General features: G+C 38.6%; 1 protein-coding gene across 3 annotated transcripts in view; it reads right to left on the reverse strand.

Annotated features, from left to right (window-relative positions):
- Nucleotides 1–18351, reverse strand: part of GOSR1 (golgi SNAP receptor complex member 1) — a 59003-nt gene extending 40652 nt beyond the window's left edge. For 2 of the 3 annotated variants that reach the window (XM_043478823.1, XM_043478839.1), the window contains exons 1-6: nucleotides 18227–18351; nucleotides 15221–15341; nucleotides 9570–9657; nucleotides 9119–9226; nucleotides 5045–5136; nucleotides 321–395 (exon numbers count right to left, since the gene is read on the reverse strand). In XM_043478823.1, coding sequence (XP_043334758.1) covers nucleotides 321–395; nucleotides 5045–5136; nucleotides 9119–9226; nucleotides 9570–9657; nucleotides 15221–15341; nucleotides 18227–18257 — 515 coding nt within the window. In that variant the 5' untranslated portion in view covers nucleotides 18258–18351. The remainder of the gene's footprint in view (nucleotides 1–320; nucleotides 396–5044; nucleotides 5137–9118; nucleotides 9227–9569; nucleotides 9658–15220; nucleotides 15342–18226) is intronic. The other variant, XM_043478833.1, reaches the window with a different exon arrangement.
- Between the last annotated feature and the right edge of the window lie 5493 nt (nucleotides 18352–23844).

A 23844-nucleotide genomic window follows, 5' to 3' on the forward strand; every position in this document is an offset into this window, starting at 1 on the left:
GACAAAGTATTAGGGCAATAGACTTGCTAAAGAAAACAAACATTAAGGTAATAAAAGACATATTACAGTTACAAATTACATTAACGAATAAGTAATGTGAAAGCAGACATTTGTGTATATATTTGATAGCATCCTATCTTTCCTAATTATGGTCAGAAATGTTGTAATTCTATTTCTACCAAATAGGATCATTAGAAGAATTAAATGAATTAGCATTGGTAAAGCGTTCACTATAATAAACAGCATAAAATGTTTGCTATATATGTAAATAAATTAATAAGTATGTACCACACAGTACGCATTTATTCAGTAATACCTACTTTCGAAGGTGGTCATGTTCTTTCAAAAATAGTTCAGTTCTTCTGTTGTTTACTCCAGACCCACTTTTATAAGACCTAGAAGAAAGAAAATTTTAGAACGTTTTTGGCAGACACTATAAAAAAGGATTAAGTGATTACTCCAGTAATATCCAAAGTGGACAAATTGAGCCTCTTCATATACAACTAAAATGTATAATCCTTTTTATCTCCTTTTATTTTATTTTTTTTAATCTCCTTTTAAAAATGGCATCTATGGTAGATAAATATGCATGGCTCTCCAGCTTAAGAATTTATTTTTCACCGAAATAATCCAACATTCTTAGACAAAAATCTTACTTTTCCTTTTTTAAATTTTATATATACATTTGATAACGTCTAAAAATGTATATTTTGTATCAGTTGCCAAAAAGTCCAACTCCCTAAAGTACATGAAAAGAGAATATACATTCATTAGTTTATTCATTAACTCAGCAAATATTTATTCAACATCTGTTAGCTACCACACATTCTAACAGTAAAACATGCTACTTAGCCATGAGATGTTCACAGTTTAGAAAGGTACATAAATTTAATTTTAATTCCGTGTAATAGGAACTACTACTATAATATTTATATACAAAAGAAGAGAGTAGTCATTACTATAGGGCAGAAGGTAGATTAGAGAGCTTGTGAGAAATACAGAAACCTTCTTAAACAGAGAAAATCCATAAAGGATACCCTACAGAACAAGTGATAATTTACAGTTGTAAAAAGTGGAGGATTCTTTCAGGAAGGAAGGATTGCATATGAGGTGTCATGGGGTGTGGAAGAACAGTGTCTTCAAGAAACTGTATCATCCATCTTGCAGAGTGAGGTTTGGGAGGATACTGTAAAAGATGAGAAAAGCAGGGGCTTTTTAAAAGCCTTTTCCTTTCTTTCTCTATTATTTCCTCTTGTCTTTATTTTCCCCAAGTGGGAAAAATACTCCTGATTGATTATGACACAGCACATGAGATAGGGAAGCCACTGAAATGGAATGCTTCCCTAAAAGGATGCTACGGATCTGCCAACTGTGGAGTACCTCAGGATTTCTATCCTGGCCTTCAGTCAGTCAGTCAGTCAGTTCAGTCGCTCCAGTTGTGTCCGACTCTTTGCGACCCCATGAATCGCAGCACGCCAGGCCTCCCTGTCCATCACCAACTCCGGGAGTTTACTCAAACTCATGTCCATCGAGTCAGTGATGCCATCCAGCCATCTCATCCTCTGTCATCCTCTTCTCCTGCCCCCAATCCCTCCCAGCATCAGGGTCTTCAGTTCATTACAATTTACAAGAAAATGCTTTGTATTATTACTACTAACATTTTCATGTTTCAATTCTTTACTTACAAAATATCAAGAACCACAACAAAAAAATTCAAGTAACTGCACATATACTGCAGTGAGAGAAAAGGGGGTCATGCCATTAAAAGTGAACCACTACCTCAGAGTAGGTTCTAATGTGCAAAGTGCAGCAGGAAAGAAAACACCAGGAAAAGCTGCACAATATAACCAACACCACACCGGACTTGGAAGACTAATGTTGTTTAGTTGGTCAGTCTTGTCCGACTCTTTTGCAACCCCACGGAGCCTACCGAGGCTCCTCAGTCCATGAGATTTCCCAGGCAAGAATACTGGAGTGGGTTGCCATTTCCTTCTCCAGGGGATCTTCCCAACCCAGGGATTGGATTGAAACCATGTCTACTGCTTGGCAGGCAGATTCTTTACCACTGAGCCACCTGGGAAGTCCATGAACCAGTTAACCTCAAACAAGACTCCTAATACCTAGTTTTATAAAATGGGACTAATAATTTATATCTATATCAAAAGATTATATGAAGCCAAAAAAGAAACAATATATGAAAAAGCAGTAATTTCGGAAAAAAATTCTTAAATATCAGTTATTACTACTATCAGTTGTTAAGTTCGCGTCCAACTCTTGCCGACCCCATGGACTGCAGCACACCAGGCCTCCATGTCCATCACCAACTCCCGGAGTTTACTCAAACTCCTGTCCATTGAGTCAGTGATGCCATCCAACCATCTCATCTTCTGTCATCCCCTTCTCCTCCCTCCTTCTCTCTTTCCCAACATCAGGGTCTTTTCCAATGAGTCAGTTCTTCAAATCAGGTGGCCAAAGTACTGAAGTTTCAGCTTCAGCATCGGTTCTTCCAATGAATATTCAGGACTGATTTCCTTTAGGATGGACTGGTTGAATCTCCTTGCAGTCCAAGGGACTCTCAAGTCTTCTCCAACACTACAGTTCAAAAGCATCAATTCTTCAGTGCTCAGCTTTCTTTATAGTCCAGCTCTCACATCCATACATGACTACCGGAAAAACCACAGCTTAGACTGGACTGATCTTTGTTGGCAAAGTAATGTTTCTGCTTTTTAACATGCTGTCTAGGTTGGTTGTAACTTTTCTTTGAAGGAGCCAGCATCTTTTAATTTCATGCTGCAGTCACCATCTGCAGAGATTTTGGAGTCCCAAAAAATACAGTCTGTCACTGTTTCCATTGTTTCCCCATGTATTTGCCATGAAGTGATGGGACTGGATGCCATGATCTTAGTTTTCTGAATGTTGAGTTTTAAGCCAACTTTTTCACTCTTCTCTTTCACTTTCATCAAGAGGCTCTTCAGTTCTTCGCTTTCTGCCATAAGGGTGGTGTCATCTGCATATCTGAGGTTATTGATATTTCTCCTGGCAATCTTGATTCCAGCTAGTGCTTCATCCAGCCCAGCATTTCTCATGATGTACTCTGCATATAAGTTAAATAAGCAGGGTGACAATATACAGCCTTAAAGTACTTCTTTCCCAATTTGGAACCAGTCTGTTGTTCCATGTCCAGTTCTAACGGTTGCTTCTTGACCTGCATACAGAATTCTCAAGAGGCAGGTCAGGAGGTCTGGTAGTCCCATCTCTTTAAGAATTTTCCACAGTTTATCATGATCCACACAGTGTATTACTTTCTTTAACAGTGATCCACAGAGTGTATTACTACCATATCTCATCTCATTAACCATATTCTGCCATATGTTATACATATATATCATATAATATATATTATATAATAGCATACATAATTATATATTTAAATATAATTATACATTAAATATTATATATCAATATATTAAATATATTATATAAATTATATATATTAAATGTATATTAATATATAATAATTATATAATATATTATATATTACAATTATATACAATATATATAAATATATAATACATTATACATATATTATATTTGAGTATGTGCTTACTCCCCTCCAGCATCTAAAGGGCCAAGTTAATCTTTTCATTTCTACCTGCTACTGCAACTGACATATTGTCTAACAGTGGGTAATCAAGAAATAGTTTAGCAAATGGATGAACGTGTTTCTTTCATGATAAACTTTAAGAAAACAAGTTACTACACTGGAATGAAGTCTAGCAATTCCCACAAATCGTGTGGTAGCTAAATGACTATACATTAAAGGCTGTCTGTTACACCAGTTCTCAATGCATTCTTTAAAATATATATGTATATAGACTACACAGAAACTACACACAAGACCTATGTGTGACTGAGAACTAATAATATTCCAAAATTCCAAATACAGCAAACATGTTTCATTTTCTTTACTCCTATATGTTACACAAAGCACATGTGACTAAATATAAGAAAAACAGATAAAACAGAGACAAACAGTAAAAATTAATTTTCCAAGATAATTTCTGGAGGTAAAAACATAACTGATGACTTGACAATCCTGGATTTAGAGTTTTGGACAAAAATTTTGAATAGAATCAATACTAAGTGGTTTGTGCTATAAAACTGTCTTACTGTTACAACAAAATAAAGGAACTCCAAGATAATGTTTATCAGAGTACACATGATATGTAAAGTTCATAATATGGTAGTACACATCACAGTTCATGAATCATAAGTATAATACTTATGAAACCTAAATACCCCAAGTCTATACCCTAAGTGAGACAATGAAAGGTCTCAATAGATGGCCTAAAAGTGGAAAGACTGCAGCTTTAATTAGATGCCCAATGGATTTGACCTTGTCAGTCAAGAACAGTTGTAAAAAAAAATGTCAAAACTGTGTATAAAATGCTCTATTATTAAAGGTGAGCTAAAGGTAGGGAGGAAAAGAACACAGCCAAAAAATTATGGATTAAGAGCAGCATAAAAATGCTGGGAGTCCTTAAATAATTTGACATAAAGCTATGAGTCTGTATAAGACCTGGAAAAAACAGATTTTGAATTCTGGGGCAGTAAAGGCTACTCTAATAGCTACTTAAGTATGTAATTGTTGTGGTAAGGGAAAGGGTAGAGGGACAGAAAGGGTCATGAGGATGGGAAATGCAGAGAGCTTTGGTTATTGGTAATGTTATTAACATAATGCTCAAGGTGGGTAGGAGGCAATCAGAGAAAAACTCACGAAGACATCTAAACTAGACTTTGAATTAAGACAGCAAAGACACGGTTGGCAAGAGTCAATGATAAAACTAGGGTAAGCTGGAGATAAGACCAGCAAAGTAAATTAGGACCATATCGGACCAGCAATGTTTAAAGAACTGTGAAATGCAAAATAAAAACCTTGAAATCTAAATCATGGTTCTGCTACTCAATTTTTTGTTAATCACAGATACACTTTAAATCTAATTCTGAGTAAATACCCTACAAAATAATATAAAAGGTAACTTACTCAATATCCTTTCGTACGGATCCCATGAGATTCTCCCTTTCCCGTATTGCCACAAAGTTTGCTTTGGTTTTATGGAATTCATGTGTATAATCCTGCAATAAATTAATATCCAGTCTCAACATAAACTTTCACCTTATTGATTCAGTTATGTATTGTTATACTACAAATCTCTGTCAAGAAAACTGCTATTTAAGAAAACTAATCGTCAAGAGGTAAAAATACCATTATAATCACTTTCCTGAAGAATGACCAACTTTTTTCAAATGAAAAGTTTGGCACCGGAGGGGTGGTGGTAGTGGTGTGTGTGTGTGTAGTCACTTCAGTTGTATGTATGTATGTGTGTCTGTGAAGTCACTTCAGTCTTGTCCGACTCTTTGCAGCCCAACGGACTGCAGCCTGCCAGGTTCCTCTGTCCATGAGATTCTCCAGGCAAGAATACCGGAGTGGGTTGTCATGTCCTCCTCCAGAGGATTTTCCTGACCCAGGAATTGAACCCATGTCTCTTACATCTCCTTCATTGGCAGGAAGGTTCTCTAGCACTAGAGTGCCCCCTGGGAAGCCCAGCACGAGCTTAACAGTGCCATTAGACCACCATCCTGGGTATCCTCTCATACGCTGTCCTATAGGGCAGAATTGTAAAGAAAAAATAATCCTCAGATGAAATAACTTCAAATAGCCTACGATAAAACTTCAGAAGCTCTTTCTACTCATTAGTGTACCCAATGGGGCTTATTTTCAAATTTCATCTTTTTGGAACTCCTGCAGAAAGTTAATTTCTAAACCAATCAAATGAATAGAATCAAGAGAGTTGTAAAGAATAAAAGAATTTTAGAATATTTCCTTTTCTTTTTTCTACCATATTTTTAAGTTATTAAGGAAAATTCACTGCTTTTAAAAATTCAGATAAGTATATTAAAAAGATAAAAAAAACATAATCCCATCTCCCAGAGAGCTCCTATTGATCCTTTAGAAGTAAAAATACATGCATGTGGGGCACCATAAACTAAAAGAGCACCAAATGAAATATAAGTAAAAACATCCTGCTCCACAGTTCTTAATATTATCATTATTTTCTTTCAGTTTCTTTCAGGAAATATGTTTTTCCATACACAAGTTTATTATTTCTTTCATTTATGCTAAAAACAACATCATACCATAGTCTGCTGTAATCTTTAAGTTCATAAAATATCAAGTAATCTTCCCATATTAGCAAACTGAATCTATATTCTTTTTAAAATTTAATATATAATTTTTAAATTATGACTGCATGCTAAGCGCTAAGTTGCTTCACTTGTGCCTGACTCTTTGCTACCCCGTGGACCGCAGCCTGCCAGGCTCCTCTGCTCATGGGATTCTCCAGGAAAGAATACTGGAGTGGGTTGCCATACCCTCCCCTCCAGGGGATCTTCCCAATCCAGGGATCAGACTAGAGTCTCTTGTGTCTCCAGAGTTGGCAGGCAGATTCTTTACCACTAGCGCCACCACTACTGTAATTTAATAAATTCCCTACTGATAAACATTTTAGTTGCCTTTTTTTCTTTTTCTGGCTGTTAAAAAGAGCTTCAATAAACAAGCTGTGTATATATTTTACTGTACTCTCTAGGTATATTTAAACGGTAAATGCCTGATAGAATAACTCGGTCAAACAGTCTTACACAAAAATTTGGTTAGTGCTAAAATGCTTTCTATAAAGGCTATAACTTACATTCCCAGAAAATGGAAGACCACCTATTTTTCTACACTCTTGCCATAAATGGGTTACAAATGCTTCAGTATTTGCTAATCTGACAGGTGAAAAATCTTATCTCATTTTGATTTGCATGTTTTCATTTGAGAATGTGGCTGATCATCTTTTTATGAATTTGGCCACTCATTTCCTGTAAATAAGTTTGAAACCTTTTCCCACTTTTCTACTGGGTTCCCTTTTTCTTATTTCTACCAATGTATCTCTGTATATTAGCAAATCAGTCACTTGTTAAAGTTTCTGCTAATAGGTCTCACTTAGGAAAGTCCTTTACTATCCCAAAATGTATAATTTCACCCACCAAGAAATTTTATAGTTTCTTTTTCTACACATAAATCCTTGACCCATTTGGAATTTACTCTGGATAGAAGGAATGAGATAGAAATTGAGTGCTTTCCCCCTTCCCCACCCTGCCAGAAATTAGCCAGTTGTAACAACTCTATTTATTTTATAATCTCTCTTTTCCCCATTGATTCAAAATATCACCTTTCTCAGAAACTAAATTTTCATGCATATTTGGGTCTGTATATGAATTCTGTTGTATTCTATTGATCTAATTTTTTCCCAGAATCAAATGGTCTTCATTATTCTAGATTCTTAACAGGTTTTAATATGTGGTAGAACTAGGCATCCTTTACTACTTACCTTCATCTTCACATGTTTTCTTGGGTATTTTTGTATGACTATAATTCCAAATAAACTTTGGTGGCATTTTGCCATTTTTTAAAAAAAAAAATGAAGCAAACAAGAAAAACCCTGTTTATTTCCATTGGGATAACATTCAATGAAAGTGAAAGTCTCTGAGTTGTGTCTGACTCTTTGCGACTCCATGGACTATACAGTCCAAGGAATTCTCTAAGCCAGAATACTGGAGTGGGTAGCCTTTCCTTCTCCAGGGGCTCTTCCAAACCCAGAGATCGAACACAGGTCTTCTACATTGCAGGCAGATTTTTTACCAGCTGAGCCACAAGGGAAGACCAGGAATACTGGATTGTGCAGCCTATACCTTCTCCAGTGGATCTTCCCGACCGAGGAATCGAACCAAGGTCTCCTGCATTGCAGGCGGATTCTTTACCAACTGAGTTATCAGGGAATATTCAATGGATAGGCTGATTTAGAGAGAAATCTTTTTTTTTTTTTTTTAAGCTGTTACAAGTAGAGCTGCTGTGTATAATTGTGTGATAGGTTGTCTGGACACGTTTTCAAAGCTGTTTTCTAAGTGCTAGGCATGTAGTGTTCAGGTCACAGGGGAGCCTTGTTTAGCTGTGGAAAAATCCAGCTAAGTTTCTCTGGCATGTGGGATCTTCCTGGGTAAGGGATCGAACTTCAGGGCCTTGCATTGTCAGGCAGATTCTTTACCACTGAGCCACCAGAGAAGCCCCTTTATACTCCTCAGCAGAACTTTATGTATGTAAGTCCTTCCTATACATTCTTATTAAATTATACATAAAAACTTTTAAGTTTCTTCCACTGTACTTTTTAACAGGTTATTGTTTGTGTATAGGAAAACTGCTTGCTTTATATATTAATTTTGCAAGTCATCAACTTATTGAATTTGTCTCCAACTTTTGTTTAGTTTTCTGGATTATATTAGCTATATAATCTTATCACTAGTACAGAATACAGATTTTCGTCCCCCTTTTCAATTATTTATATCTTGTTCTTTTTACTGTGTAACCGAACTACCAACAACTTCCATACAATGTTAAATAAATATCTTATAGCATGATGATAGATTTTAATCTGATGTACACATTTCTGTACTAGGTAAATAAAGTATTCTATTTTTAACATGAGTTTTAAAAATTAGAAATGACTGGATTTTTTCACTATTAAAAAATTTGCTTTCCTATTTGTACTACTGTATTTTCAGCACCCTCCCATGTAAATTTTTTAAGAGTTCATTTGTTTCATTGGTATACTTTTAATGTTTTCTCAAACAATACACTAAATATAGCAAATTACTTCTCCTCCCTGCTATTGTTAAAGCCTGATGAAAGAAACCATCATGACTGCTTATGTATAACCACTGGCTGCTTCGCTGCTTCAGCTGGGTAGCAAGATCTCCCACAGCAGTAACATCCTCACCTACTGATGAGTATGATTCAATTTTACCAGGCAAAAGAAAGAGCTAATGAGCATTTTTAGAATCTTATAATAACAAGAAAAACAAAAAAGCGAAACAGGACAAACTTCCACAGCACATTTACCCTCTTGGAAGATTTTTCCCTTTGTTCTCCTAAATACATGTGCACATGTTCTCTTCATGGAGTAAAGAAAACTCAAAACCCTCCTATAATGACATAAAGATTTCAAGCCCAATGTATTACCTGCAGTATGTCTCTATGTCGCTGTAATGTATGCATCAGTGCTGCATTCAAGGAGGGGACACCTGCACTGTTGGTATATTCTGCCATTTTATCATTTACTCCTGTAAGCTAAAACAGAAAAAAAAAAAAAAGAAAATCCATACAAACATTTCAGAAAGCATGATAAAGAGATAAAAGCAAATTAAATGCCTATATGCCCTTCTGGCTAACAGCAAAAAAATAAAAACAAGAAGACAGCATGTAAGGATTCGGTATTTCCCTAAAATATCCAAAAGGGCTAATAAAATAGGACCTTGGAATGGCTGTTATCAAGACTCAAGTGGCCTGGGGAGGCACACATCTTGAATGAAAGGGTAATTTCAATAAATATGTCTGCATTAATATAATCTAGTATCATACCTAACAAGTACACAGTTACTAGGAAAACTATCCTTTAAAAGAATGTACTCACTCTTGCCAAAAGCTGTTCAATCTCAATCGCCATAGTTTCAAACATTCTGTCTTGGCTTGATCCATTTAAAAGGGGTGTTGTGTCAGAGCTAAAGAGAAGTTCAAATAAAAGAGAATCTATTACTTAAACCTAATACTTTAAAATATACTTAAAATGATAAGGTAATTATTTTTAAAAAGGTCAAGTGGAACCGCTGAGACATTCTTTTTGTTTCATAAAAAAATATAATTTTTATTGAAGTTTTCCTATAAAGATCACACATCCTGAATATTAAATGCAGTATAAAATAAAATTGAATGTACAACTGTCCCAATCCTAATAATGCAAAGAAATTAAAAATGCTTGCTTCCTGTTTCCCAAATGAAAATAACTTAAGCTATGACAGTGCCTAATTAAATGCTGGATCTGAAGGAACAAATATTGTGAAATAAAATTGCAGAACTACATAGTACAGCATGTAAGAGGAGCCATAAAATGTTATTAGAGATTATGTTAGATCTGTGAGAAATAACCTTTAAATTTTTTGCCTTAATTTAAGTTCTGTCTTCCTTCCGTGACTCTTTCCAAAAATAAATAAAATTGAGATTTAAATAATCCACAAACTGGATAAATAATATTAAATAATCAGGAATTGGCTTTAAGTCTAATACAGATAGCCACGTCTGGCAGGGAAGTTTTAATACCAATCTTTTACATTTCCTCTTAGATTATATAATTACTTCTGTTTTGCTTTGCAAAAATGTATTGAACTGTCTTCTAAAGTCTGGAAAGCCAAACTTAATTTTTACAAGTGAAACTTATGTTTGACAGATTCAAATTCTAAAACCAAATGTCTTGAAAGTTTCTTTCTCTTCTGAAAAACCATTAACCTTCATTAAGTCTCCAAGTGGTATGTATCATCATATGAGCAGCTATAGCTCAACACTGATCTTAGTCATACTGAACACAGACAAATACCAGACAGTGACTATGTTCTCCAGTCTCACTAAGACTCTGTCTTGCCCTGTGGCCGCTGCTTCATCAGTTTGCTTCCCCGGTGGCTCAGACGGTACAGAATCTGCCTGCAATGCAGGAGACTGGGGTTCGATCTCTGGGTCGGGAAGATCCCCTGGAGAAGAGAATGGCAACCCACTCCAGTACTCTTGCCTGGAGAATTCCAGAGACAGAGGAGCCTGGTGGGCTACAGTCCATGAGGTCGCAGAGAGTCAGACATGACTGAGCAACTAACACTAACACTTCTTCTTTAAATGGCAAAATTTACCTTGGCTCTTTCTCTTTTCTACATACACATTTACAGCAATAGTAACAAACAGTGAAATAGCCAAAAAGTAGCTAATAAGGAGGATTTTCAATTTAGGATGCTTAGGTCCAAATTTTTCTTTAAAATTTTAATTCATTCACCTTAAAATATTTCATTCTTTATTATGTGTCAGAGTCAACCCAAGGTTCCGTGGTTATCTCTTAGAATGTGCCCAGGGGAAATACTTTATACACTACTAATACAGATCCTCCCCTACCAGATATATGAAAAAGAACAATGGACCAATGATGTATGTTCCATCAGGAAGAAAACTGCCTCTATCTTGTTCACAGATACAAGCCTACCACCTAGAACAGTGCTTGGCACATGGTAGATGCTCATTAAAATACTTGCTGAATGAATGAGGAGGCAATCTCTACATTCACCACTCTCAGGGAGGTACAAGTCCAGGGAAATGAGGAAAAACATCCTCTCCACAATACTGAGATTCAGTTAAATTTAATTCATTTCATAAATATGTGGTGATTCACAGACCACATAGTTCTCAAAACACAGAAAGTAAAAAAATAACTCCTGGAAGAAAAATTCTGGTCATCACTGAGTTTATTCATTATGATGTGCTTTCAACCTGGGCAACAAACACTTTAAGATGCACACTGGATCCTCATGGCCCTAGGTTTCTTGTTAAAAGGGACAGTGAGAGTGAAGTAACTCCACAAACTCAATCTCAATTTGTTGTAGAATTTCTGATGGAATGTTTTTAAATAGTTTCCCCTTTAAAGGAGTCATAAAAGTACAAGTATACCTCAGAGATACTGCAGGTTTAGTTCCAGACCACCACAATAAAGCAAGCATTTCAATAAAGTGAATCACATTAATTTTTTTGTTTCTCAGTGCACATAAAAGTTGTTTACACTCTACTGTAATCTGTTAAGTATGCAATAGTATTACTCTCAAAAAAAACCAATGTACACACCAGAATTTAAAAACACTTTATGGCTTAAAAATCCTAACCATCACCTGAGCCTTCAGTGAGTAATCTTTCTGCTGATGGAGGGTCTTGCCTTGATATTGATAGCTACTGACTGACTAGGGTGGTGGCTGGTAAAGGCTGGGTGGCTGTGGCAATTTTAAAAAGTAAGACAACACTGAAGTTGTTGAATTGACTCTTCTTTTCACAAATGATTTCTCTACAGCATGTGATGCTATTTGACAGTATTTTACCCACAGCAGAACTTCTTTCAAGATTTGAGTCAATCCTCTCAAATTCTGCTGCTGCTCTATCAACTAAGTTTATGTAATATTCTAAATCCTTTGTTGTCATTTCAACGATCTTCATAGCATCTTCACCAGGAGTAGAAGTAGATTCTATCTCAAGAAACCATTTGTCTATAAGAAACTTAGACACACACACACACACATATATATATCCATGCATGTGTGCATGCTAAGTCACTTCACTCAGGTCCGACTCTTTGCAATCCCACGGACTATAGCCTGTCTGTCCTCTGTCCATGGGATTCTCCAGGCAAGAATACTGGAGCGGGTTGCCATGCCCTCCTCCAAGGGATCTTCCTGACCCAGGCATTGAACTCACATCTCTTATGTCTCCTGTACTGGCAGGCTGGTTCTTTACCACCTGGGAAGCCCACACATATCCATATGTATACATGTATCTGTATCTATCTATCTGTAAATATATACAAAAAACAACTTGTCATCTGTGGCAGTTCAGTCACAGCTTCAGACTTCACTTCTAACTCTAACTTCTAATTCTCTTGCTATTTCCACCACATGAGCAGTTACTTCCTCCACAGAAGTCTTGAACCCCCTCTCAAAGTTATCCATAAGGTTTGGAATCAACTTCTTCCAAATACCTGATAACATTATTTTGACCTCTTTCTGTGATCTTAATGCTGTTAATGGCATCTAGAATGGTGAATCCTTTCTAGAAGGGTTTCAATTGACTCTGTCCAGACCTATCAGAAGAAGCACTATCTGTGGAAGCCATAGATAGCGGCTTCCATTATTTATTATTTCTTCAGTAATAAGACTTGAAAGTTGAAATTACTCCTTGATCATGGGCTACAGAATGGACACTAACACAGGCATGAAAATAACATCAATCTCACTGTACATCTCCATGAGAGCTTCTGGGTGAACAAGGTGCATTGTCAATGTGCAGTCATATTTTGAAAGGAATCTTTTTTCCAAAGGGTAGGTTTCATCAGTGGGCTTAAAATATTCTGTTGTAAACACATGTGCTGTCATCCAGGCTTTGTTGTTCAACTTAACGGAGCACTGGCAGAGCAGATCTAGCACAATCCTTAAGGGCCCTAGGATTTTTGAAATGGTCAGTGAGCACTGGCTTCAACTTAGAAGTCAACAGCTGCATTAGACCCTAACAAGAGGGTCAATCTGTCCTTTGAAGCTTTCAGACATCAATTTCTCTCTAACTATGAAAGTCCTAGATGACACCTTTCAATAGAAAGCTGTATCATCTATATTGAAAATTTGCTAGTTAATGTCACCACCTTCATTAATTACCTTAGCTGGCTCCGCTAGATAACTTGCTACAGCGTCTATTAATATGTCAGCACTTGTGGCTTCTCCTTGCTCTTTGACATTATGGGGATGTCTTCTTTCCTTAAACCTCACAAACCAACCTCGACTAGCTTCTGCAGCTTGCCCTCTCAGCTTCACAGAACTGGAGAGAGTTAGTGCTTTGCTCTGATTAGGCTCTGGCTTAACAGAATGCTGTGGCTGGTTTGATCTGTTCAGACCACTAAAACTTTCTCCGTATCAGCAGTGAGGCTTTTCACTCTCTTATCATTTGTATGTTCACGGGAGCAGCAGTATTTAACTTCCTTCAAGAACTTTTCCTTTGTGTTCAGAACTTGGTTGTTCAGCCTAGCTTTTGACCTATCTAGATCTTCAGTATTAATCATTTCCAGCTTTTGATTTAAAGTGACAGACACTTTCACTTGGTCACTGTAGAGTTATTAATTGGTCTAATTTCAATATTGTTGTGTCTCAGGCACAGGAAGGCCTGAGGAGAGGGAAAGAGAAGGGAGAACGACCTGTGCATGGAGGAGTCAGAACACACACAACATTGATTAACTCTGCCATCTTACAAGGGTGTAGTCTGTGGTGCCCCCAAACAATTACAATAGTAACATCGACTAAGGCCATGTGTCACAACTACTGAGTCTCTGCTCGAGAGCTCGGGAGCCACAACTACTGAAGCTCACATGCCCTAGAGCCTGTGCTCCACAATAAGAGAAGCCCCAGCACTGCAGCGAAGAGCAGCCCCAACTTGCCACAACTAGAGAAAGTCCATGCAGCAACGAAGACCCAGCATAGCCAAAGATAAATAAAATTATTTTTTTAAATAATGTTAAACAAAAAAGCAAGTTAAAAAGTAACCATTATGAATTGTTCAGGAACACAAATATACATAGTAAAAACGTATGGAGATTATAGGGAGGGAGAAAATGGGATGCCATCAGGGGCTTCAAATGAATTGATGATGATTATTTCTTAAAGTGGGAGATAGGCACACAGGGATCCATTACATTATTCTATCTTCCTGTTTTAAGTATTTCCTAATATTTTTTTAAATAAGTGGATGGCCTAAAGTGAGGTTCAAAGATAAGACTACATTTATATCTGTTCAAAGAGCAGTATACCAGTTTCTCAAAAAAGAACAAACGTTACATGTACACGCTGCTATATTTAAAATGGATAACCAACAGGGACCTACTGAATAGCACAGAGAACTCTGCTCAATGTTATGTGGCAGCCTGGATGATGGGAAGGGAGTATGGGCAAGAATGGATATGTGTATATGTATGGCTGAGTCTCTTCACTATTCATCTAAAATCATCACAACACTGTTAATCAGATATACCCCAATACAAAAAAAAAAAAAAAGAACCAAAATTTAAAATAGCTTGGATCATTAACAGTAAGGACATATACTGCATCAGCTTAATTCTAAAACACCAGAATAGCAGTAGGTATACTTTGCATTTGAGTAGTCCCTCAGATCCATTTAGCAATCAGAAAATGTAAGAAACACAATGTGGGCAAAGCAACATTTCCTTATACGGGATGAAAAAGAAATTTATTTCTGACGACTCATTCTTAAGCCTTAGCATTTCCCTCCCGATACCAACACAATATTTGCCTAAGGATTCCAAATAAATGTCAATCTCTAGAATTAAGAATTTTTATAAATCACTTTAAAAACCACCAAAAATTCACCAATAGACCAAGTTACAGAGTTATATTTTACTGTTTTTTTTAAATGCTTTTAAAATACTATATAAAAAATAAAAATAAAAATACTATATAACTATAAGGCAAAAGAGAGAGAATCTGGTAGTACCTATACCTGTCGCGTCTTCCATCTCGGACACTGCTGTGACTGTAGCTTGTACATAGTTTACTGAAGGAAACTAGTTTCAGGTCAAGTTCATTTTCCAGCTGTCGAGCCTGTTTCCTGAGATCTTTAACAAAATTACAAAAGCAAATAATTAGACATAAAAAGTCCATCAGTAGATATAAAAAACACAAAACTTTTCTGAAGAAAACAAACTATGAAGATGATCATATATCTAGAGTACTAAAAGACGCGAACCAAACATTTATCCATGAAAACAGTCACTTATTTAAACTTCAGATGAGGCAAAAAGGGGAGAAATAGTGGGGATGCAAATTTTCGGCTTTATCCTAAAGACAGCTAAACAACAAATGTTGTTCTAACATCTCTGAAATTATTTCTATAGCACTAACTAAAATTTTGTAACTCAGAGGAAAACAGAAGAGAACAAATCACCAAAGGAACTGAATATGGTTTATGACCAGCACTGTATCCATTTACCTGCTAATTTTATAAAAAGGAAACCATCACTGTTTTTGACAGGGATTATCCTATCTCTTGTGTCAAAGCTTTACTAGGCTTACGAAATTTATGAAATTCTTGACAATAGAGTAAGTGATTGTTAAAGAAAAAAAATCACTGACAAAGATTTGAAAAACTATCTTTCAATAAGCGAGGCTGAGTTTAACAGCAAATGAACAATATGCTACCGACGAGGTCAACTCTAAGTACGACAGAAATAAGAGCATAAGTTTGAAAAAAACAGAAGAAAAGAGACATGGAGAGAAACTGGCATCATGTAATAGCCTGGCACCTAAGTTGAGTGAGAGAAGCCAGTCCAGTAACTCTTATCTAGAAATGAGTACTTTCATTCATGATGAAGTAGAGGTCAAAATAAAACTGTTGGAATACAGAACGCATAGTATAAACATCTCATCTTTCAGGAATAAGAATATAAAACATTATTTCAATACACTAACGAGCAACCAGATGTAGGAAGCACCATGCAGGTAATACAGTGAAGTACATTTTCCCAGAGACCAAACCTCAGAACCTCAGCTCAGCCTGAAGTTCTGAAGTTCTGAGAACTGGCTCTGAGATTTATTCACAATCGATTTAACCTATGAATTTCTGCTTTTTGCTTTATAAATCTTTACCTTCAGAGTTTTCCTATGCATTACTAATCATGTACTTAAAGCACCTGGCACAGAGCAGTCAATAAGCCACTACAGACACAGGGAACAAACGTGCTGGACAGAGGCAGGTGGGGAGGGTGGGATGAACTGGGAGATTAGGTTTGACATAAATACACTGCTTAAAAAAAAAAAAAAAAAAAAAATGTAGGGCTTCCCCCATAGCTCAGTTGGCAAAGAAAAGCCCATAGCTCAGTTGGCAAAGAATCTGCCTGCAAGGCAGGAGATCTGGGTTTGATTCCTGGGTCGGGAATATCCCCTGGAGAAGGAAATGGCAACCCACTCCAGTATTCTTGCCTGGAGAATCCCATGGACAGAGGAGCCTGGCAGGCTGCAGTCCATGGGATTGCAAGAGTTGGACACAGACTTAGCCACTAGAGAGAGAGAGAGAGATGCCTAAAATAGCTGGTGGGAACCTACTGCCTATAGCACAGGGAGCTCAGCGCGGTGCTCTGTGATAACCTAGATGGGTGGGATGGAGGGGGCAGGAGGGAGTTCAAGAGGGAGGGGATATATGTATACACATAGCTGATGCACTTCACTGTACAATAGCAACTAACACAACTGTAAAGCAAGTATACTCAATAAAAAAATAAGCTGCTATAATGATTATAGCACGATGCTTCAAAAAAGTATAGCCTAATGACTAAATTAAAGATACCAATAACCACTTCTACATAATTTAAAAATATTTTCTAGCTAGCACACACATTTCAAATAAGCGCTTTCATACGTTTTAAACTGTTAGCACGCTTCTCTGTAATTAGTCATTGTCTTCTCTAGTAATGAAATATCAAGTAAAAGCATACTGAAAGTATGACAGGCAAGTACCCATGAACTTAGAATAAACTATTCTAGACCAAGAGGCTGATCGTGACAATACTGTTATTTGTGGTGGTCTCCAGAGGCTTCAATGGGGAGCAGGAGGAAATCGGTTAAAAGGGAAGGGGTTTCAGAGAGTAGTTTCTATTATATTTTGCAGTAGAGCAAAGAGACAATAGACCAAAAAAAAAAAAAAAAAAAGGTGAGCTCTCTGATCTCTGTTCATCATCATGGTCCAGAAATGAGTTTTACCTGAGACCACTTTATCGAATCATATTTTCAGGAATTAAATAAACATACTTGTCAAGTCACATGATGGGGTATTTTTTTTTTTTTTTTTTGGTAGAAGAGGTATAACAGATGCAATCATTACAATTCACATTGATTCTCTCAACTTTCTCTTTTTTAAACAAAACTGATCTCCGGAGCAGAGAGTAAAGTTATTTCCTCTGCCTTCAAACGCGACTCGCCACCCAATCCTCGAAGTCCCAGCCCGAAGCTGCCAAGGGGACCCTACAGGAGGGAGACATTCCGCTCACACAACTTCCCTCGATGGACCGGACCGACAAGTTCCTCCTTTCTCTTTTCCTACTCAATTGTCCAACAGCGACCTCAACTCTAAGACGCTAACTGCTCCAGTCTTCTGGACTCAACACTCGCTTCCTCTCAGAGTTCACACTCCAAACCCCTCCGTCCAAGTTCCGCTACCGCCTCAGCCCAGCTCTCCTCCGGAGAATCAGACCCTCTTCCCGTCGGCCGCGGCTCAGTCTTCTCTGCCCAATACCTGCCCCAGGTCCCGTTGCCGATCAGGTCAGCCTCCTCCCCGGACCGTACGGTTTCTACAACTCCCAGGCCCGAGGACTCCCGCTAGACCAGCCCTACCCCTCAACTCAGCCGCTCTGGAGGCCAGGCTCTTCCCTCTGCTGCCTCCGCCAAGACCCGTCCTTACTCAGCCCTTCTGCCCCTTGGCAAGACGTAGAAGGAGGTCTCCCCTCACCTTCCCAGTAATTGCTCGTTCCTGCCGCCATCTTTGTTGTCCAACGTCAGTGGGGATAGGAGAGTTGAGGCGAGGCGAGCCAGAGAGTCACGTCCACGCCTTCTTCCGCTCGGCGCCAGGCCCGATGGGATACGTGAGCTTCCACAGACACCGCCACCTGGTGGTCGATTTATCATATTACACCTTTTGAGTAGTGAGATGGACAGCTTCAGATTTAGCGCCTGACACTCCCTGAACATCTGTCTTTTTGGTGTCTGTATTCGCTCTCCGCGTCCCAAACCCGCATCATCGCCTTGAGCTGGCTGGGTTTATCCGCTCTTTAGGCGATACCTCCCCTGGAGAAGGACATAGCACCCCACTCCAGTACTCTTGCCTGGAAAATCCCGTGGACGGAGGGGCCTGGTAGGCTACGGTCCATGGGGTCGCGAAGAGTCCGACACGACTGAGCGACTTCACTTTTCACTTTCATGCATTGGAGAAGGAAATGGCAACCCACTCCAGTATTCTTGCTTGGAGAATCCTAGGGACAGAGGATCATGGTGGGCCGCCCTCTATGGGGTCGCACAGAGTCGGACACGACTGAAGCGACTTAGCAGCAGCAGCTCCTGCAGCAGGAGCTATCTCCCAGGCTGAGAAGAAAGTCACCCTCAGACCCAACTGCCTGTTTCCTTCACCTTCTCTCAAATGTGTATCTTCAGCCACCTCTTTCTCGGAGCCAGAGGCTCTTTTCTTCCCGAGACCAACCTCTGCATCCTACCTCCGCCTTGTATCATGTTCTGTTTCAAGAACCTCCTTTAGCCATTTGTTAAAAAGTAGTTCAGCTGGAGACAAATTCTGTTAGTTTTTCTTCGTCTGAGATATCTGGATTTCCCCATTCCTGAAAAATTTCGTTGCCAGATTAGGAATCTGGGGCTGACAATTGCTTTTTTCCCCCAGCACTTGAAAAATGTGCCAATTCTTCCTGATTCCACAGTTTCTGATGAGGTATTGGCTGTTATTTGAATTTTTTCACTAAAACTAATATATCTCTTCTCTCTGCTTTAAAAACTTTTTCGTTATCTTTAGTTTTCGGAAGGTTGATTATGGTGGGTTTTAGGTAGGTTTCTTTGTATTTTTTCAGATCAAAAATTTTCATTTGGTTCCTTATTATATCTTTTATTTATTTGGTGAGAGGTTTTCTTTGTGGAGATTCTTTTTATCATCTATTCTAAGATTATTTGTAATTGCTCATTGAAATATTTTTATTATATCCTTGTCAGATAATTTCCATGTCTGTGTCATTTTGATGTTGGCATCTGTTGTCTTTTTTCATTCAAGTTGAAATTTTCTGGGGTCTTGGTATAATAAGTGATTTAAAAAATTGTATTCTGGATATTTTAGGCATCATATTGAATAAGACTCTGGATCTTATTTAACACCTCTGTTTAAGCAGAGCACCTTTGACTCTATGCTGATGAGGATAGTAGAACCTTGTTACTACTAGCTGAGAGTGAAAGTTCACACACACACACACACACACCCCACCCCCTCCATCTTGGCCTTTGTTGTTAACCCAGGTGGGAAGGGTGACTTGTTACTGCCCCCCACTGACACCATGACAGGGGACTTCATTATCACTATGTGGTAGTGACAGTCCTAGCGCCCCACATGGCCCTCTTTGATACCACCCAGGCAGTGGGAAAGAGTTCTAGGCTGTCTGTTCAGCCTCTGCTGGCGGAGGGTAGAGATGGCCTCGGTTTTTTCCATAGCAATTGGCTGAATTAGTACAATTGTTATCGTAGACTGTTCTGCCCTGGTAGATTGCCCCTTTCCTGGTTCTTTGACAGGAGAAGGCTTTTCTTTACTTTTTTTTGTCTGCCCCCTTTGGCATTTCTGGGTTGTTAATGTCTACAGGATCCATTATGGGATACATGAGGCAACATCTATTATGAGATACATGAGGCCAAAAAGAAAACCCAGGGAACTCACCACTGTGTCATTCCTTGGATGCAGGAGATCACTTGGAGGTTCCTGGGTGGTCTGCCTTCTCTCTACCTGAGTCTCCTTTATGTATAATGCATGAGTTTTTTGGTTTTTTGCTGTGATTGGTGGGAGGAATAGAACTACATCTAGTCCATTTTGTCCTGAAGTGAAAGTCTCTAATTTTTAATAGATGTTAATTATCTGCCAAGGGCTTCCCAGGTGGAGCTAGTGGTAAAGAACCTGCCTGCCAATGCAGGAGATGTAAGAGACACAGGTTCAATCCCTGGGTTGGGAAGATCCCCTGAAGGAGGGCATGGCAACCCACTCCAGTATTCTTGCCTGGAGAATCCCATGGACAGAGGAGCCTGGCGGGCTACAGTCCATAGGGTCGCAAAGAGTTGGACACAACTGAGCGACTTAGCACAATTATCTGCTAAAATTCTTCCATCTTATCTTTTACTTTCCTGAATTTATCCCTTTCCATTATTTTAAAGTCTGAGTGGTAACTGAAGAATCTGTGACTCCCGTGGCACTGTTTCTATTTTTTTCCTTGCTCTTTCATCATTTGAGATGGGATAATAAAAGGAACTTTTAATTGGATGTTATACATTATAGATTACAATTTGTAGTAATCATAGGAGACTCACAATTTTCTGCTTCTTGTAGGCACTTCATGTAGGGGCAGATCAGTTTACTCCAGTGTGGGGTGGGACTAATACCAAGTGGGATTCTATGTAAAAATTCGCCTGTTTCGGTTACTTGTAATTACTGCTATTTGTGATGTGTAGTCATGCAAGTGTCCTAATTGAAAGTCTGATGACCAGCGCCCTCTTCCTTGATAGGTGCTGATCTCACATCACCTGCCGAAAGCTTCTGTGTGGGTTCTCTGCTACTGTGTCTCTCTTACTCACCACTTACAAATCAACAATTGCCTTAAGGTGAAAACTTCATTATGTTCACCTCTGAACTCCCTTTGCTAGGGTGTTGACCCTTAAGTCCTTGTTACTTTAGTAACTTTCCAAACCTTCAACAGGTTTTATCTTTTTAAAAAAAGTTTATTTATTTATGTCTGCGCTGAGCCTTCCTCTAGTTGCGGTGAGCAGGGGCTACTCTCTAGTTGTGGTGTGTGGGCTTCTCATTGCGGAGGCTTCTCTTGTTGAGGGGCACAGGCTCTAGGTACTTAGGCTTCAGTAGTTGCAGCACGTGGATTCAGTCATTGTGGCTCACAGGCTCAGTTGCCCTGTGGCTTGTGGAATCTTTCCAGAGCAGGGGTCAAACCCGTGTCCCCCTGCATTGGCAGGCAAATTCCCCACCACTGAGCCACCAGGGAAGCCCAGTTTTCATTTATCTTGCAGGACTCTAAACTATCCTCTTTTTCTTTTTGTTCTCATCACCCAATTGTCAAAGGTTGCTTCTTCTTTTGTACTTTTTCCCGTGTGTCCAAGATTGACTCCTTATTGTTTGTTGTTATTGTTTAGTCCCTAAGTTGTGTCTGACTCTTTTCAACCCCTTTAAGTTATACTCACTCCAAAGCCTCTTCTCTGTGGTTTGTGCTCTGATCTGATCTGCTTGGACATGTTTGTTGTTGTTTTTTTTTTTAGGCCATTCAAACTTAAGATGCACTTAGTCTTTCTGGAAGTAGTTTTATCCTAACGTTAGGCCCAGTGCTGGAATTCCTCTTCTGCCTTTTCTCCACAAAGCCTTGTACTGGGCTAGGGTTGGAGCAGGGCGTGTGATAGTGTATGCTGAGATTTGGTTATTTTTCTCATCTTATTGTTAGTTTGGAGTTTTGAAATTCTCTGCCTTCAACTTACACTGAGGTTTCTGTATATTTACTTTTTCCTTCTTGTTTTTTGCATTATTTTCCAGTGAAATACTGGGAGACAGGTAGCTTAGACTGCCACCAGTGTTTTCAGTGACCTGGATGTTCATCTCAATGTTTATAACATAAACCAAAAGGTTCTTGTTCTTTCTGAGAAAACTCCAAAAATTCAGGAAAATACTTCAAATATTGGCGGACAAAGAACCATCATTACCGTTCATATTTCTCGCAGCAGTTAAGTAAGGCTGTTTTCACTGAGTAAGCATAAATATACTCTAATTTTACTTAAAACCAAATATGAAGCATTTGGCATAATTTTAAATTTTACTGCCATTCCCAGGTGGCGCTAGTGGTAAAGAGTCTGCCTGCCAATGGAGGAGACTTTAGAGATGCAGGCTCAATCCCTGGGTCAGGAAAATCCCCTGGAGAAGGGCATGGCAACCCACTCCAGTATTCTTGCCAAAAGAATCCCATGGACAGAAGAGCCTGATGGGCTACCCAGTCCATAGAGTTGCAAAGAGTCAGACACGACAGAAGCGACTTAGTACAGCAAAGCCATGCTGTATACAATCTATGGAACCACATGATGGAAGTTCTTATTTTTAGTATTCATGTCTAGGGATTTCTTCTAAATTAAAAAGGCCACCTGTAAACTGATCTTTTGTTCATGCTGCTGCTGCTGCTAAGTCGCTTCAGTTGTGTCCGACTCTGTGCGACCCCACAGACGGCAGCCCACCAGGCACCCCCGCCCCTGGGATTCTCCAGGCAAGAACACTGGAGTGGGTTGCCATTTCCTTCTCCAATGCATGAAAGTGAAAAGTGAAAGAGAAGTTGCTCAGTCGTGTCCGACTCTTCGCGACCCCACGGACTGCAGCCCACCAGGCTCCTCCGTCCATGGGATTTTCCAGGCAAGAGTACTGGAGTGGGGTGCCATCGCCTTCTCCGCTTTTGTTCATATATGCGATTAAAATAACTTTCTTTCAAAGGGATCAGAAAACAGCAAAGGATACTGGTTACCAAGGTCATTCAATTTCTGAGTCACATACAATGTTGGGCCCTTTGCTAATATCATTTTGCTTCATTCCCACTGCAGTTCTATCAGGTATTATTCCTTAATCAGTAGACAAACCAAGACTCAAGAGAACGTTAAGAAGCCTGTACAAAACAAAGTCACAGAGGAAGCAAGTGGCAGAGCCAAGAGTCAGTGGGAGACTGATTCAGCTCTGAAGTCCATGCTCAACTCTGGGCTGTACCCCTTCCATAGCAGATTTTCTTCTTAGAGGAACCAGTCACAACAGAAGTACAGCTTATTTTCATTTCTATTTCTCTGGCCTGGAGTATGAATTCCTGCAGAGCCCATATTTTTTTTAATATAACTTTGTTTTTTCAATTCCTGTTAAATCAACAGTATCAACAAATCATTACTAAATGAAAAGGGGCTTTTAAGTTCATTACCACTGTGTCTAAAAGTGCCAGGACACATTACTCTTAACTCTGCTTATCTATAAAAAGAACCAAATTTAGAACAAGCTTGAGATGGATACATAAACCTTTCCATGGCCAGTTTTATTATGTTCATTGTGGAATGACTAGATTCACACATCAATCTAGCTGACCTGTGGCTATTATGTAATTATTCCAGAAACATAGTTTTATGTTAAGCCAATTCATGAAGACAGAAACACTCTGCAGCTAACAACCTGTATTCCTTGTCTGGTACTATTTTTCCCCTCGAATAGGTAGAAACACTAAATCCGTAACTTTTGAATTGAGACAATAACCTTTTCTGGTCTACTGCTTTTGAAAAAAGATTATGAGACAAAACACAAAGAAA

The sequence above is a fragment of the Cervus canadensis genome, chromosome 1 (genome assembly GCF_019320065.1).
Source record: "Cervus canadensis isolate Bull #8, Minnesota chromosome 1, ASM1932006v1, whole genome shotgun sequence".
Taxonomy (NCBI): Eukaryota; Metazoa; Chordata; class Mammalia; order Artiodactyla; family Cervidae; genus Cervus; species Cervus canadensis.